At 39.6% G+C, this 15,018-nt stretch overlaps 1 protein-coding gene across 2 annotated transcripts in view; it reads right to left on the reverse strand.

The window, feature by feature from the left end:
- Window positions 1-15,018, reverse strand: part of COPA (COPI coat complex subunit alpha) — a 51,171-nt gene that overhangs the window by 9,539 nt on the left and 26,614 nt on the right. Inside the window, exons 11-17 of one of the 2 annotated variants that reach the window (XM_059934663.1) lie at window positions 10,406-10,556; window positions 9,410-9,476; window positions 8,385-8,460; window positions 6,404-6,486; window positions 5,439-5,578; window positions 4,789-4,874; window positions 4,535-4,700 (exon numbers count right to left, since the gene is read on the reverse strand). In XM_059934663.1, coding sequence (XP_059790646.1) covers window positions 4,535-4,700; window positions 4,789-4,874; window positions 5,439-5,578; window positions 6,404-6,486; window positions 8,385-8,460; window positions 9,410-9,476; window positions 10,406-10,556 — 769 coding nt within the window. The remainder of the gene's footprint in view (window positions 1-4,534; window positions 4,701-4,788; window positions 4,875-5,438; window positions 5,579-6,403; window positions 6,487-8,384; window positions 8,461-9,409; window positions 9,477-10,405; window positions 10,557-15,018) is intronic. The other variant, XM_059934670.1, reaches the window with a different exon arrangement.

Raw genomic sequence — 15,018 nt, forward strand, 5'->3', positions numbered from 1 at the left:
AAAGTTTACAGATTAAAACTTGTGGCTATAGCTAACACAATACTTGATGGATAATTTATAGTGTTAAGTGCATATGCTATATTAGAAGAAAGACTGAAAATTAATGAGGTCTACATGCTTAATATTAGGAGAAAGACTAAAAATTAGTAAGCATCCAACTCAAAAATTTTATGGTTCTTTTTAAAGTTAAAACAAAGAGTGTACTTAGAAGGAAAAAATAAAGTCAATAGTAGAAATTAAGAAATAGAAAACAAAAGTACAATAGAGAAGTTCAATAAAGGCAAAAGCTGGGTAAAACTGATAAACCTCTCATGAAGCTAATTAAGAAAAAAAGGATGGGGACTTCCCTGGTGGCACAGTGGTTAAGAATCTGCCTGCTAATGCAGGGGACACGGGTTTGAGCCCTGGTCCAGGAAGATCTCGCTGCAGAGCAACTAAGCCCGGGTACCACGACTACTGAGCCTGTGCTCTAGAGCCCGCGAGCCACAACTACTGAGCTCACGCACTGCAACTACTGAAGCCCGTGTGCCTAGAGCCCGTGTTCTGCAACAAGAGAAGCCACTGCAATGAGAAGCCTGTGCACCGCAACCAAGAGTAGCCCCGCTCGCCGCAGCCCCGCTCGCCGCAACTAGAGAAAGCCCGCGTGCAGCAACGAAGACCCAACACAGCCAAAAGTAAATAAACAAAATAAATAAGTTTATTAAAAAAAAAAGAAAAAAAGGATGAAATGGCAATAATAGGGATGCAAAAAGGGATAACACTATAGATCTTGCAGAATGAGGATACGCATAAATGTTTTTAAATGATCAAATTCCCAGAAGAGTAAAATTTACCAAAATTGACTAAAAAGAAATAGAAAACCCCTATAGTCCTGTAATTATTACATAAAATTAACTGAATCATATTTTTAAATCCTCCTATAAGTACCAGGCCTGAATGACTCCACCGGCAAATTCTACCTACCATTCAAGGAAAAATTAATTCCAATCTTATACAAACTCAATGAGAGAACAGATGAATAAAGTATATTATTTTGCTTATTTTATGAAATTAGCACTATCTCAATACCAAAACCTGACAAGGACAGAAAGGAAAATGGAAATCACAGGGCAATCTCACACACATATATATACAAAGATGCAAAATCCTAAACAAAATATTAGCAGACTGAAACTAGCAATATTTGAAGAGGGTAAAACATCATGACCAAGTTAGATTTGTATCAGGAATACAATGTTGGTCTAACATTTAAAAAAAAAATCAATTTAATTCACTACATTAATCAACAAAAGGAGAAAAACTGCATAACTACCTCAATATATGCAGAAAAGGGGTCTAAAAAAATTCAACATTCATTTGAGATATAGCAAAGAAATTCCTCAGTAGATAAAAAATATTTATAAAAAATCTACAGCAAGCTTACATAATGCCAATACACTGAAAAGTCACCCTGTAAATCGGGAATAAGACAAGAAAGTTTGCTATCACCATGTTTATTCAGCTCTGTGCTGGAGATCTTGGTCAGTGCAGTAAGACAAGAAAAATACATAAAGGAATAAGTGCTGGAAAGAAGAAACAAAAGTGTCATTACCTACAGATGCTATGAGTATTTGAAAAGAAAATATAAATAAATTAATAGAATTAATAAGAGTCTAGCAAGGTCTCTGAAATAAAGTTAATTTAAAACTTAGTTGTATTTCTAAATATCAGGAAAAATTAGAAAATTGAATTCTTAAATGGATACTATCCATTTACAAATAGCATTAAAAACTATCAAATGCCTAAGAATAAATCTAACCAAAGAAAATGCAAACTCTCTATGGATAAAATTATAAACCTTTATTGAAAGATGTTTCAGAAGCCCTAAATAAATGAAAAGCTACTATATCATGTTCACAAATTAGGAAACTTAATATTGTAAAGATAATAATTACACCCAAAATCCCCAAATCACATACAGATTCACAATCCCAACTGAAATCACAATAGGGTTTTTTGCTTTTGTTTTTTTGGGTTTTTTTGGCCATGCCGTGAGGCTTGCAAGATCTTAGTTCCCGGGACTTCTCTCGTGGCGCAGTGGTTAAGAATCCCCCTGCCAATGAAGGGGACACGGGTTTGAGCCCTGGTCTGGGAAGATCCCACATGCCATGGAGCAACTAAGCCTGTGTGCCACAACTACTGAGCCCATGTGCCACAACTAGTGAAGTCCGGGCGCCTAGAGCCCGTGCTCCGCAACAAGAGAAGCCATTGCAATGAGAAGCCCGTGCACTGCAACGAAGAGTAGTGCCCCCCTCACTGCAACTAGAGAAAGCCCACACGCAGCAATGAAGACCCAACACAGACAAAAATTAATTAATTAATTTAAAAAAAAAGAGAGAAAAATCAACTTTCTAAAAAAAAAAAAGATCTTAGTTCCCCGACCAGGGCCCGGGAACTCCCGTTTGTCTTTTTTTTTTTGGCATGGAATTTCACAAGGTAATCTAAAATTTATACCTTTTCAAGACAAAAAATTACTTGAAAATATGCCTTTTCAAGGCAAAACTAATTTGAAAATAGCCTAATAACTTAAAAAAAAGTAAAACAAAGTGGGTAAGATTTGTGGAACTGCTTTACCAGATGTAAAGACTTACAAGACTATAATACTTAAGACAGTGTAGAATTCGATTAGAGATAGACCACAAAAAACAGACCCTTGGAACTTCACTGGTGGCGCAGTAGTTAAGAATCCGCCTGCCAACGCAGGGGACACGGGTTCAGTCCCTGGTCCGGGAAGATCCCACATGCCGCGGAGCAACTAAGCCCATGTGCCACAACTACTGAGCCTGCACTCTAGAGTCCGCGTGCCACAACAACTGAAGCCCGCGTGCCTAGAGCCTGTGCTCCGCAACAAGAGAAGCCACCACAATGAGAAGCCCGCGCACTGCAACGAAGAGTAGCCCCCGCTCACTGCAACTAGAGGAAGCCCATGTGCAGCAACAAAGACCCAATGCAGCCAAAAATAAAAAAACAAACACAAAAAACAAAAAACAGATCCTTGCATTTTTGTAAACGTGATTCATATATCACAAAGATGGCTCTGCAGAACTATGGGGAAAGGCTGGTTTTTTCAATACATGATGCTGGTACAAAACTGAGTGTCCTTATGGAAAAAGTAAAGCTGAGCCCATGACACCTCACACCATACAAAAAAATCAACTTCAGGTAGATTATAGACCTACATATAAAAGGCAAAACTATAAAGTTTTCATAAGAAAATATAAAAGAATGCCTTTATGATCTTGGCGTCAACAAAGATTTCTTAAATAGGACACAAAACCTGATATCCATAAAGAATAAGATTCATAAATTCAACTACATTAAACTAAGAACTTCTGTTCATTAATGGATATCAAAAGAGAATCAAAAGACATACTATAGAATGGGAGGAGATAATATTTGCAACACATAGCCCTGACAAAGGACTGATATTCAAATATATAAAGAACTCCTATAACAAAAGAATAAGGACAACTCATTTAAATAAAGGGTAAAAGACTTGAACAGAATTCATAGAAGAGGAAATCCTGATGGATGGCTAAATAAAAAGTTGTCCACTCTCCTGGGGAATCAGAGAAATAGCAAAGTAAAATTACAAGATACATCGCACATCTACCGGACAAAAATGAGTCTGACAAAGGCAAGTGCTGGCCAGCGTGACAAGCAAAGAAACTTTTATACAACGCTGGTGGGCATGCAAATTGGTAAAACCACTCTTTCACATTACCTAGCAAATGTGAAGATAAGCACACTCTATGACCTAGCAATTCTGCTCTAGAGAGAAATGTATGTGCATATGAACCAGAATACATGGAAGAATGTTTAAAAGAACATCATTTATAATAGACAAAACCTAGAAATCACCCAACTATCCCTCTAGAATAGAACTGATAAACTGTGGCATATTTATATAATAGAATATTATACAACAACAAAAACAAATAATCTAGAGCTACAACATGGATGAATCTTACAAACAGTATATTGAGCAAAATAAGCAAAATATGAAATAATATATTCAGCATGATTTAATTTACATGAAGTTCAAAACCAGGCAAAATTAAATCATTATTTTAAGACACATACTGGGTGGTAAAATTGCAAAGAAAAGCAAGAAAGAAATTATCATAAAAGTCAGAATAATGTTATCTTTGAGGAAGAGAGAGGGTTGTGATCAATAGGGACCACGTGGCAAAGGGCTTCTGGGGTGTCAGAAATGTTCTATTTCTTGACTTGGGTGGCAGTTACACAGATGTTCATTATGTACCTATTTGCTATTTCATATATTTATAACCTATGTAATTTTCTATATTTGTGTCATATTTCACAATTTTAAAAGAGTTGAAAGAAGAATGTTTTGATGCTCCTAGCACATATATGCCAGACAAAGCTTTTCCACGAAGACAGTTCAAGGAGGACTTCAGTATGTCTCCTGAGACAGGACAGTGATTTTAAGAAGCCACTTTCTCCCATTCTGTATCTCAGATAATCGACTTACCCGGTGGTGACAGCATATTTGATGTGGTTGCTTGTGGTATAGATAAATACCCCACTCTCATCCCAGGCCCCACTCTTGACACGAATGTTCTCATGAATGTTACATAGAGCCTCCAGTTTGCGGTTACAGATCACAATGGCTGTAAGAGGCAAAGGACATGAGTGCTCTGCTGGACAGGGTGAGTGAAGTAGACTGGCAGGGATGGGGAGGGAGGGACTGGTCTCTAAATCAGGGTGGACATAATGAAGACTTACCATGTTTGGCCAGTAGTGCTACATGGGACATGTCTGCTGACCAGATAACATATTTCACCTTGGAAATCTTCACAGATGCCAGAGTCCTGGGATAGAGAGAGAAGGGCAAATGTGAGTGGACCTGATTCCCTTATTCCAGGTTATGACCTACCTCCTTTTCATCTCCAAATTAATGTAAACCGAAATTTCTTAAAATAATACCAAATAAACATTTTCTGTATTACAGTTCAGTGACTTAAACATTTGGCTCACATTGTATACTTCCCTCTTCCTCAACTCCCTGCCCCTCATTCCCATGTATTATTAGGGACTTGTGTATGTCTGTTTTCACCAATGGACTATAAGCTCCTTTAAGTACAGGAACTATGTTATTCATTTCTGTGTCCCTATTATTCTAAGTCCCAAGAGCATTCTTTGTTCAGATAAATGCTCTGAAAACAAATAAGTCCCTTGTTGTAATGCTAGTGTGTATGTACAGGATGGAGAGTGATCACAGAGGAAAAAAAGTGGTTAGAAAGAGTCTTGGAGTTACAGCACAAGAAGTGGCTAAGCCACAGGTCAAACTCACTTGGGGGAAGAAAAGCTCCCACTAAAGATTTCCACTCTCCCCCACTATATGCCTGTCTGCTTAGGGGCATCTGACATGTTACCGCTTCTGCTGTACGTCAAAGAGCGTGATGGATTCTGCATCTCGAAGCAGGAGGTTGCCTGTGCCAGCGTAAAAAATCTCATCACAGTTGGGCACCTGTACCTTTTTGGTGATCTCATTCTTCAGATTCTTGATCAGAAGCTGAAATGAGTATAAAAGGTGGGGTTAAGAGGAATACATGTAAGATGATGTCAGCTGACAACGTCCCTCAGCAATTATTCCTTAGCTTCAATAAACAAAGTATTTTTGTTTTCTGTCTGTCCAGGTCAATCACCACTCTACCTAGACCACTCCAACTAAGATCCTCTCCAAGCGTCTTGATAGCTTTTTTTTTTTTCAATTGAAATATCCTGAGAAGTCCAACTAAAATCTGAATTCCTCAATCAACCAGAGAGAGAATACAGCACTTCTGAGGCTTAAATTTTTGTTAAATATTTTCTTGAGAGAGCTTTGCTTAACTTTTTTAGGACCCATTACCTTTTAAGTACCATCAGAGGTAGTAGGATAAGGAAGAGGATCTACTCCTTATCTAGCTCACCTATTTCATTTTTTTGGTGGGGGACGGGGTGGGGGCTTGCCACGTGGCTTGCAGGATCTTAGTTCCCAGGCCAGGGATCGAACCCGGGCCCCAGCAGTGAAAGCGCCAAGTCCTAACCACTGGACCGTCAGGGACTTCCCAGCTCACCTATTTCAAATTTGATGTTTTTTGGCTCCTGTGTTATCAAGAGTGACTTTAGCTTGGTTCTTAAGCCCAGAGCCACAGTGATCATCCACCCAATCAAATCAATTTTAAGGCCTTTTTTTCCCAAGGGGTTTGGGGTAGAGCTAAGGAGAAAGCAGCCAATACATGAGGACCACAGCTGCCCGGGGGAGAGTAAGGGGAAAAAAAATGCTCTTTATTCTGCAATACACAGGCCACTGCCACCACACTGTCCAAATTAATTTCCCTTTTTAGTCTTAACTCACCGAATGCATCCGATCTAGGACAGCAAACCGATTGCGAGCAACCCAAACAGCTGTCAGGCCTGAGGATCGTTTCCCTTCAGGAGCTGAGAGGAACAAAACCAAAGGGCAGGAGCATGTAGTAAGCTACTGGCAGGTGACAGAGTCAGGTGCCATGAAGCTGCCAGTCTTGCTGGCTGCCATGTTGGCTTTGCCAGTTCAGCTGCTTCCTAACTCATTCAGCCATGACCTGAGGCTATTGTCAGTGACTTTTCCCCACCAGTCCCCTCCAAACTCCAACCTCCACCCCTGCCAAGCCTCTTTTCTCTAGGCCAAGTGACTGCATTTCAGCCAACACCATATACTGGCAGAAGGACCACCCCCATCTTGGGAGACAGCACATTCCATCAAGCTAACGAGCAGGGAGGGCCTCGCTGGCCAAGCTGCAGCACAAAGCAAGCAGCCTGTGAGTGTCTTGGACCTCCTATCTCAACAAGCTGGAGTAGAGACAGAGCCCCCTCTCCAGGACGCAGCTGCTCTGCTGCTTTTAACATGCAAATGCAGACCTCCTAGTAGAGCAGGGTGGGGCAGAGCGCTCCTAACTAAATCCCCCAGCTCTATGCTAGGCACTATTTAGCACCAAGCTGATGCTCCATAAATGTCAATCAATCACTCAACAAAGTTACAACGTGTTTCTCAGTTCCCAAACACTTCACTGGCTGATTAGAATTCCGAATGGGCACTCCACACTCTGGGAAACTTCAAAGGAGATACACAGAAGGATGCGCGGAAATATTTTTTTATCTATTAGTATCAGCAGGAAACTGGACAATACGTGCTGGCCAGCCTTGCCAGGCCACCCCCTGACAACCAGGGGTGTCAGGCAATTTACAAAATTAATTATTATCACAACCAACACTCCCATTTTCCAGGGGCCGAAGAACCACACTATTCAAGCCTTTGCTCTTTCTCTTCCTCTGTGTTGTACCTTTATTCCTTTAATAATTATTATCTCCCTCAAAAAATGGAGACGGTAAAATAAAAGTGGTTATAAGACAAAACCAAAACATTTTAGACTCTATTAATTGTAAACAGATGGGGAAAAGAAGCAAGGGGATGGGTAAGCAGGACCAAATAAAAAAAATTGGTCAGAAATGGCTTGACTGATTAATTTATAGGGGAGACTTTGATTTATGGATATCAAAGACCTACAGGTTTTCTCTCTTCTCACCATGACCACACTTATAGGAGAGTGATGATATTAGCAGCAATAATGACACAGTGGCACCCACAATAGGACAGAGCTAGCAAAATATTTCTCAGAATCTGCTGATTCGGTCTAAAATATCATGAAAGTATGGTACTAAGAGTGGGGACCTGAGGAACAAACCTCTGACCTACAAACCAACTGGAGGAAGTACACTAAAAGGAGCATAAGTGAGACTCAAATCTATTCTGAGAATGTTTTGTCAGCAAGTTCTAGCAGAAAGGACTAAAAAGGGATGTTGGTGATGGAAGAGGCAGGCAGGGGTCTCAGCTGGATCCGGGATCCCTGGTGGGGTGAGGGGCTGTTAACAGCCTCGTCTTTCTGACATGCAAAAGGAAGCAAATCGGATCTGGATATGGATGGGAGAGCATAAATCCCTAGTCCCAGGATGAGACACTGCAAGATTGGAGCCACGTTTTTAAATAAATGAAACTACCAGGGTGAAAGTCACATCAGCTGACAATAAACTAGGATAACATGCTGTGCTGAAAGAGAAAATGGAGAGTTTCTAATAACCAAATTATAAAATATATATATCTAGCTGGAGTAATAAAATGGAGGAGGAACATGAATATTTCACATCACGGTTGCCTCTGATGCAATTGTCAGCAGCACCTGCCAACAGACATGAGTGATGTAGCCATGGCCTGGGGACGGAACGTGAAAAACTTGAAGAGGAGTGATGATTTGGGTGAGGAGAGCTAGGAGCAGAGTCGGGTATACAAAGCGAATGCCTACCATCAGGATTCTGGGAGTCGGCATCCTTGGGGATGGTGTACAAGTCATAGGTACTATTCTCTAAATTACTGGCTCTCTGTAGAGGAAAGGGAGGAATTGTTAGTAAGAGCACCCAAGATACCAGTTTACTCTGACATAGAAAACAGCACCATTATACAGACAGCAACCTGAAACTATACTTTTCACACCTTTCACTCAGAAGGCATTTGAACGTTTCTACAGCTAAAAATTATAGGGCTCATTGCCAAAGAATTCAGCATTCATGTCACCTTATTTTTCTTTTATCTTCCAAAGATGTAGATATCTTTTGAATGAAAGCAAGGACTGCTCTCTATTCCACAAATTAACAGACTAAGACCCCAATATTCCAGTGCCCCACCTGAGTATATTCATCAACTTAAAAGTCTGTTTGAAGGTAAAAAAAAGACATCAAAGAAAAAACATTAAAGGAAAGTGCCAGGAGGAAAATATGGGACTGTTAGATATTGAAGAAGAACTGGGATCAGACACCAGAAGTCATATCGGGAAAGACAGGTTTTCATTCTTCTGACTTGGCAATGAAGGCACTAAAATTAGAATGTCATTTCTTTCTTTTTTTTTTTTTTTTTTTAATTGTATGGCAAGAAATAAGGAGGGCTACTTGATGACCCCAAAGGTAACACCACTGAAAGGAACTCCTCTCAAAATCAGCTCTACTATTTTCACCCAAATGGAGGGAATCAAGATAAGCATCTCCTTTGAATAGGATATAGTCCCAAACATTCTTTCAAATTACTTTCAGTGATTTGGGTGATTCATCCCGATGCTCCATTAAGTTTAGAAGTTGTTCGCCTTATGAAAGATGTAAGTACACAAACCCTTAACATGTTTATGACAGCTGAAGCCTGCCTGGTTTGAGCCTCTGTTTACTGTTTCAGCTCTCTCAAAATGACCATTAAATAGTTTCTAAGAAGCCATTAGAGATCCTCTAAGGGCATGAGAAAGAGAGCTATGGGAAATGAGGAGATCCTGGGAGGTTTACTTACTGTACATAGTAGGACTGCATTTTCTGCTGGATTGTACGACATGTTGAACACTGGGAACTTGGAACCACTAGAGATATATATACAAAAAACAGAGAAATTAGTAAAAAGACATAATGACAATAGGAAAAAAGGAATTACTACTACACCTCCTACTTACCTCATCTTTACAGATATACTTATCATTTTTCTGGAATAAAAATAAATGAATGTTGCATCTATTTCTTCCCTCCTTTAAGGCTTAGGGACTCCCCTATTTCAGCTTTGAGCACAGAGTTTTAAAAAAGCACACCTAGTACAAGTCTACTTATTCAACAGAAGGTATAGTTAGCACTCACTGTAGTGAGTGGGATTGATTCTTCTTGGGTACAAATTCCTACACATAATTGCAGTGGATACCACAGAGTAACATGATGTGATTTGTCTCTGGCTAGTTTCTCCTGTCCCTTGGAGTGATAACATAAACCCATTTTTTTATTGTGGTAATGCTGGAGGGTGGTTATCAAACCCTTATGCCAAAGCCTGCCACCATGAATGTTTCAGCATGCTGATACATCTGGCTTTCCAAGAGGATAGTTCCTTTTGCCAGGCACCCTAGATATTATCATATCTTCCGAGTTAAGAGTTTCCAGAGACATATATTCTGGTTTAGAGCTGCATGCATTTTGCTGAAAAGCAAAGGGAGAGGTATAGAAAAGAAATGCTAAATAAAGGCAAAGAGGCCTGTCACCAAGCTGGGCTACTCTCAACCAGGAAACTTTCCCTGGTTTTCAAGACACCTGGCAAACTTGGCAGTATAACTTCCTTTCCACAGCGTCTCTAGCATTGTCAACAGGGAAGTCCCCATTGGCCTCATGGCCACCACCATGCTCCTGGGAATTCTACCTGTGACAGGAGATGAGATCCAAAACGTTGTTAACAGAACAGACTCCAGTTTGTGAGTATTGTTTCATGGTAACAGATGAGACAGTTTGGAAGGAAGAAACAAGTCTGATTTACCTCCGCAACTGCATCACAGCTACATCTTTGGAGCTGTTGAAATCCAACTGACGTAAGAATCGGTCCTTGACATAATGAAGCATATTGCCATGAACAGCATAGGCTGGCCGTTCCCGTTCCAGTTTAAATACAATCATGCCACCATCATGGCCTGGGCCACAGGGAAAAAAGGAGGAAAGAATTAGCTGTAGGCAAGAAAGAAAACTGGAAACAGGAGATACACAAAGATGACGACTGTATATGAATGCTAAAAACAAAGTTAAGACACCTAAATGCATTCTTTATTTGCCTAAATTCTCACAATTCTTGGAATCTTTATTCAAGTAAACACCTGTAAATCCTTTACCAATACTCACTCTATCATACTGCCACATTAGACAAACCCTCCTCTGTGTTCTCCTAACTGTTTTGTACAAACCTCCGTCACAGCACGTACCATTCTGCACTGTAATTGTTTAGGTGTATCATCCCCAGTATACACTGAGCTCCCTGAAAACAGAAATTACAATAATTTCCATCCTTCCCCAGTCACTATCAAATAACAAACATAAAAAGTAAGTGCTGAACAAATGTATGCTAGTTTAAAAAGCCTTTCTGGTTCTGTTTTTTAAAAATGTTTTGCTTTTCCCTACTAACATTATCCATCACTCAGAAAAACCTTCAATCTTTGTCCTCCTAGTATACACTCCACACATAAATCAGATCATGTCACTTCCCCACCCAACACCTTCCAATGGCTTTCCATTCTTTCAGAATAAAGTCTTAAATTCTAATGGCCTACAAGGCAATGCCCAATCTGGCTTGGTCTTACCTCCTATTATTTAGCCCCTTACTGTGCTCCAACTGGCCACTTTGATGCTCCTCAAACATGTTAAACATTTCTCATATCACAGTCTTTGCATTTGCTGTTCCCACTGTCAATGTATTTATCATTCCCCTTCACTTTCCTGAACACCCAGTATAAAGCAGCAGTCCCCACATTCGTCCCTCTCTACCCACTTACTTTTGCTTAACTTTCCTTTAAAGCAGTTTTCACCATACATTGTTTTATATATTTATTGTTTTATGGGTCTACCTCCCTTCACTACAAATAAAAGTTCCATGGCCTCAGGTGTAGCGCTTTCCAGGGACTGCCCCACGCCCACTCCAGCCCCAGGCACTCCACCAAGAGACCACACTCCCCAGGGACTATGCCTGCCCAGATGCACTCCAGCCCCAGCAAGCCTGTCAAAGCTGCCAGGTGCAAACAATCTACACAGGAAAGCTTTCACCCAAGGCCACTCCTTGAAAAGAGGAGGAGAGGTAGCTGTTTTGCTTAAATTCATAGAAGCAAAAACCAAAAGTCAAACAAAAGGGAGACAGAGGAATATGTTCCAAAAGAAACAACAAAATAAACCCCCAGGAAAAACCCCTAATGAAACAGAGATAAGTAATTTATCTGATAAAGAGTTCAAAGAAACAGTCATAAGGATGCTCACCAAACTTGGGAGAAGAATGGAAGAATTCAGTGAGAACTTCAACAAAGACTTAGAAAATATAAGAAAGAACTAATCAAAAGTGAAGAATACAAAAACAGAAAAAATATGCTAGAGGGAATCAACAGCAGATTAGATGATATGGAAGAACAGATGAGCAATCTGTAAGACAGAATAGTGGAAATCACCCAATCGTAACAGCAAAAAGAAAGAATTTTTTTTTAAATGAGAGTTAAGGGACTTCTGGGACGACATCAAGCATACTAACTTTCACATTATAGGATTCCCAAAGGAGAAGAGAGAAAGGGACAGAAACCTTATTTGAATAAATAATGGCTGAAAACTTTCCTAACCTCAGGAAGGAAGTAGATATCCAGGTCCAAGAAGCACAGAGATTCCCAAATAAGATGAACCCAAAGATATCCTCACCATGACATATTATAATTAAAATGGCAAGAGTTAAAGATAAGGAGAGAATCTTAACACATTATTGGCCAGGGGATTTTTGCAGAAACTGATGCCTGTGGCCAGCGATTTGTTATATAAGTGAATACTGAAACACCCGCGTTTGAGTATAACTATTAACAACTGTTTTTGCACTTAATGTATTTCTTTGAAACTTTGTACATGTCTAACTAAAGCATTCTAATATTTCATTAGAGTGTGATAGGCAGTACAGCAGGCACCTCTGTGCAAGGGAACAGAACATCTATTACAAATATATCGTGTTTCACTGTGCTTTCCCCTGGAAGAGCAGACTCTACACTTTCTGGCAGCATTTTTTTTTTTTTAATTTTATTTATTTTTGGCTGCATTGGGTCTTCGTTGCTGCACACGGGCTTTCTCTAGTTGCGGCAAGTGGGGGCTACTCTTTGTTGCAGTGCGCAGGCTTCTCATTGAGGTGGCTTCTCATTGCAGAGCACAGGCTCTAGGTGCTTGGGCTTCAGTAGTTGTGGCACGCAGGCTCAGTAGTTGTGGCTTGAGGGCTCTAGAGCGCAGGCTCAGTAGTTGTGGCGCACGGGCTTAGTTGCTCTGCATGTGGGATCTTCCCGGACCAGGGCTCAAACCCGTGTCCCCTGCACTGGCAGGCAGATTCTTAACCACTGTGCCACCAGGGAAGCCCCGTGGCATTTTTTTTTAGTCCTGTGGGTATTATTTCCTCTAGAACATGTTCTTTTATTTTACCTGATAGTCGACAAGGTGGATCTTTGTGGGGGGCTCTTTTAGAAACACCACAAGAAGGACCAGGTGCGGGACTACCACTATACTCACCAGAATGGTCAATTACCCATTCTCTAGCTACTGCTAACAAAAATTGCTTGTAAGTCATTTTATTCTGTGCATTAAGGCTACAATAAATTTTAAACGCATTGAATAAAGTGCAATTACTCAAATAGAAACCCACTTTCTTATATCATTTTCGAGTTTTCCAGAGGATATTGCAGTTTGCCAGGTATTGACTGGATCAATCAACTCCTTTCATACATTTATTATACTTTAATATACAAGTGGGCTTAGTCATCTGATGGCCAGTCCTCCTGTCTTCTTTTCCTGTAGATGCTATGGAGGCATAATGAATAGTTGTCACCATGCAGACTAGCCTTTTGTCTTTCCATATAAGAAAAATCACTTTTCCCTTCCATAAGAATGTCATTTCTCCCCTCTGTAGATTTTTAGATTTCTCTTGATTGGTTTGGTAGACCATGATTCTCTCTTATAGTCCCACAAATTCTGGTTTTATTTTTCAACAATATTTCAGATGTGGACACACTGTTTTAATAATTGTCTTGGTAAATACAGTGCCATGAACCAAGATAAGGTTGTAGGACCAATAAAATTGTTTCTTGCAGTTTCTATCCTTCACCCATGTAAATCTCAAGGTTGCATATATACCCAGTTTCACTTTCGTTAACCATCCTGACCAAACTTATTTTGTAAGTTTTCTGGGATTATAGGTTTTGAATCTGAGTCATCCTCTCCACTTTATCATTGCCTCATCAAGTGATAGCTCTTGTTTGGGTATATAGATCAATGGAAATTTTGGTAGAAAATAATCCAAAAGAGGTTTAACTTTTGAACCTCTCTGTCTGCAGTAAGTAGAGTTTCTGAGTTATTGTTGAAGTGAAGAAACGTCATTATTTTTTCAAACCTTCTTCTCGTCATAATCTTTGGCAAGATAGGTGTTTCAAGTAAGGAATCAGTCGATCAATATTCTTTCCAGTATGACTTTCTTATTTGTCCCATCAAAATTTTTAATCCATGGAAGCAACCTAAACACCCATCGACAGACGAGTGGATGTCTGGTACATATACACAATGGAATATTACTCAGCCATAAAAAGGAACTAAATTGGGTCATTTGTAGAGATGTGGATGGACCTAGAGACTGTCATACAGAGTGAAGTAAGTCAGAAAGAGAAAAACAAATATCATATATTAACGCATATATGTGGAATCTAGAAAAATGGTACAGATGAACCAGTTTGCAAGGCAGAAATAGAGACACAGATGTAGAGAACAAACGTATGGACACCAAGAGGGGGAAAGTGGTGGGCGGGGGGGCAGTGGTAGGATGAATTGGGAGATTGGGATTGACATATATACACTAATATGTATAAAATAGATAACTAATAACCTACTGTATAAAAAAATAAAATAAAATAAAATTCAAAAAAAAATAAAGGAAGCTTCATACCTCTTAAAAAAAAATATTAATCTAAGAAACTTCTTCATATCACTATTGGTTACATCAGTCCATTTTAAAGCCTTATCATACTTTTTATATGCTTTTTCATTCTGTTGGTGATACAAGTTTGTTTGAGAAGCAACCAACTCGAAAAAGTCGTTACCAAAAATTAATTCTGTTATTTCACTAACACTTTGCAGGTTATTACATTCAATAGTTACACCTGACACACCTGTAAAGTCTTCTAATTTTTGTGAAATGTTGTCTGCAATCCACTCTTCTGCAGAAGCAAGGGAGCATTCTCCAGCACCATGAGTTTCATTTTCACTTTCCATATCAGAATCAATCACTAAGTTTTTTTGTCTTTTTGTTGGTCTAACATTCACATTGTCTGAATCAGAACTATATTCTGAAGAACTATCATCTTCTGAGACACTAGTATATATGTCACT

This window comes from Balaenoptera ricei, chromosome 1, assembly GCF_028023285.1.
Source record: "Balaenoptera ricei isolate mBalRic1 chromosome 1, mBalRic1.hap2, whole genome shotgun sequence".
Lineage (NCBI taxonomy): Eukaryota > Metazoa > Chordata > Mammalia > Artiodactyla > Balaenopteridae > Balaenoptera > Balaenoptera ricei.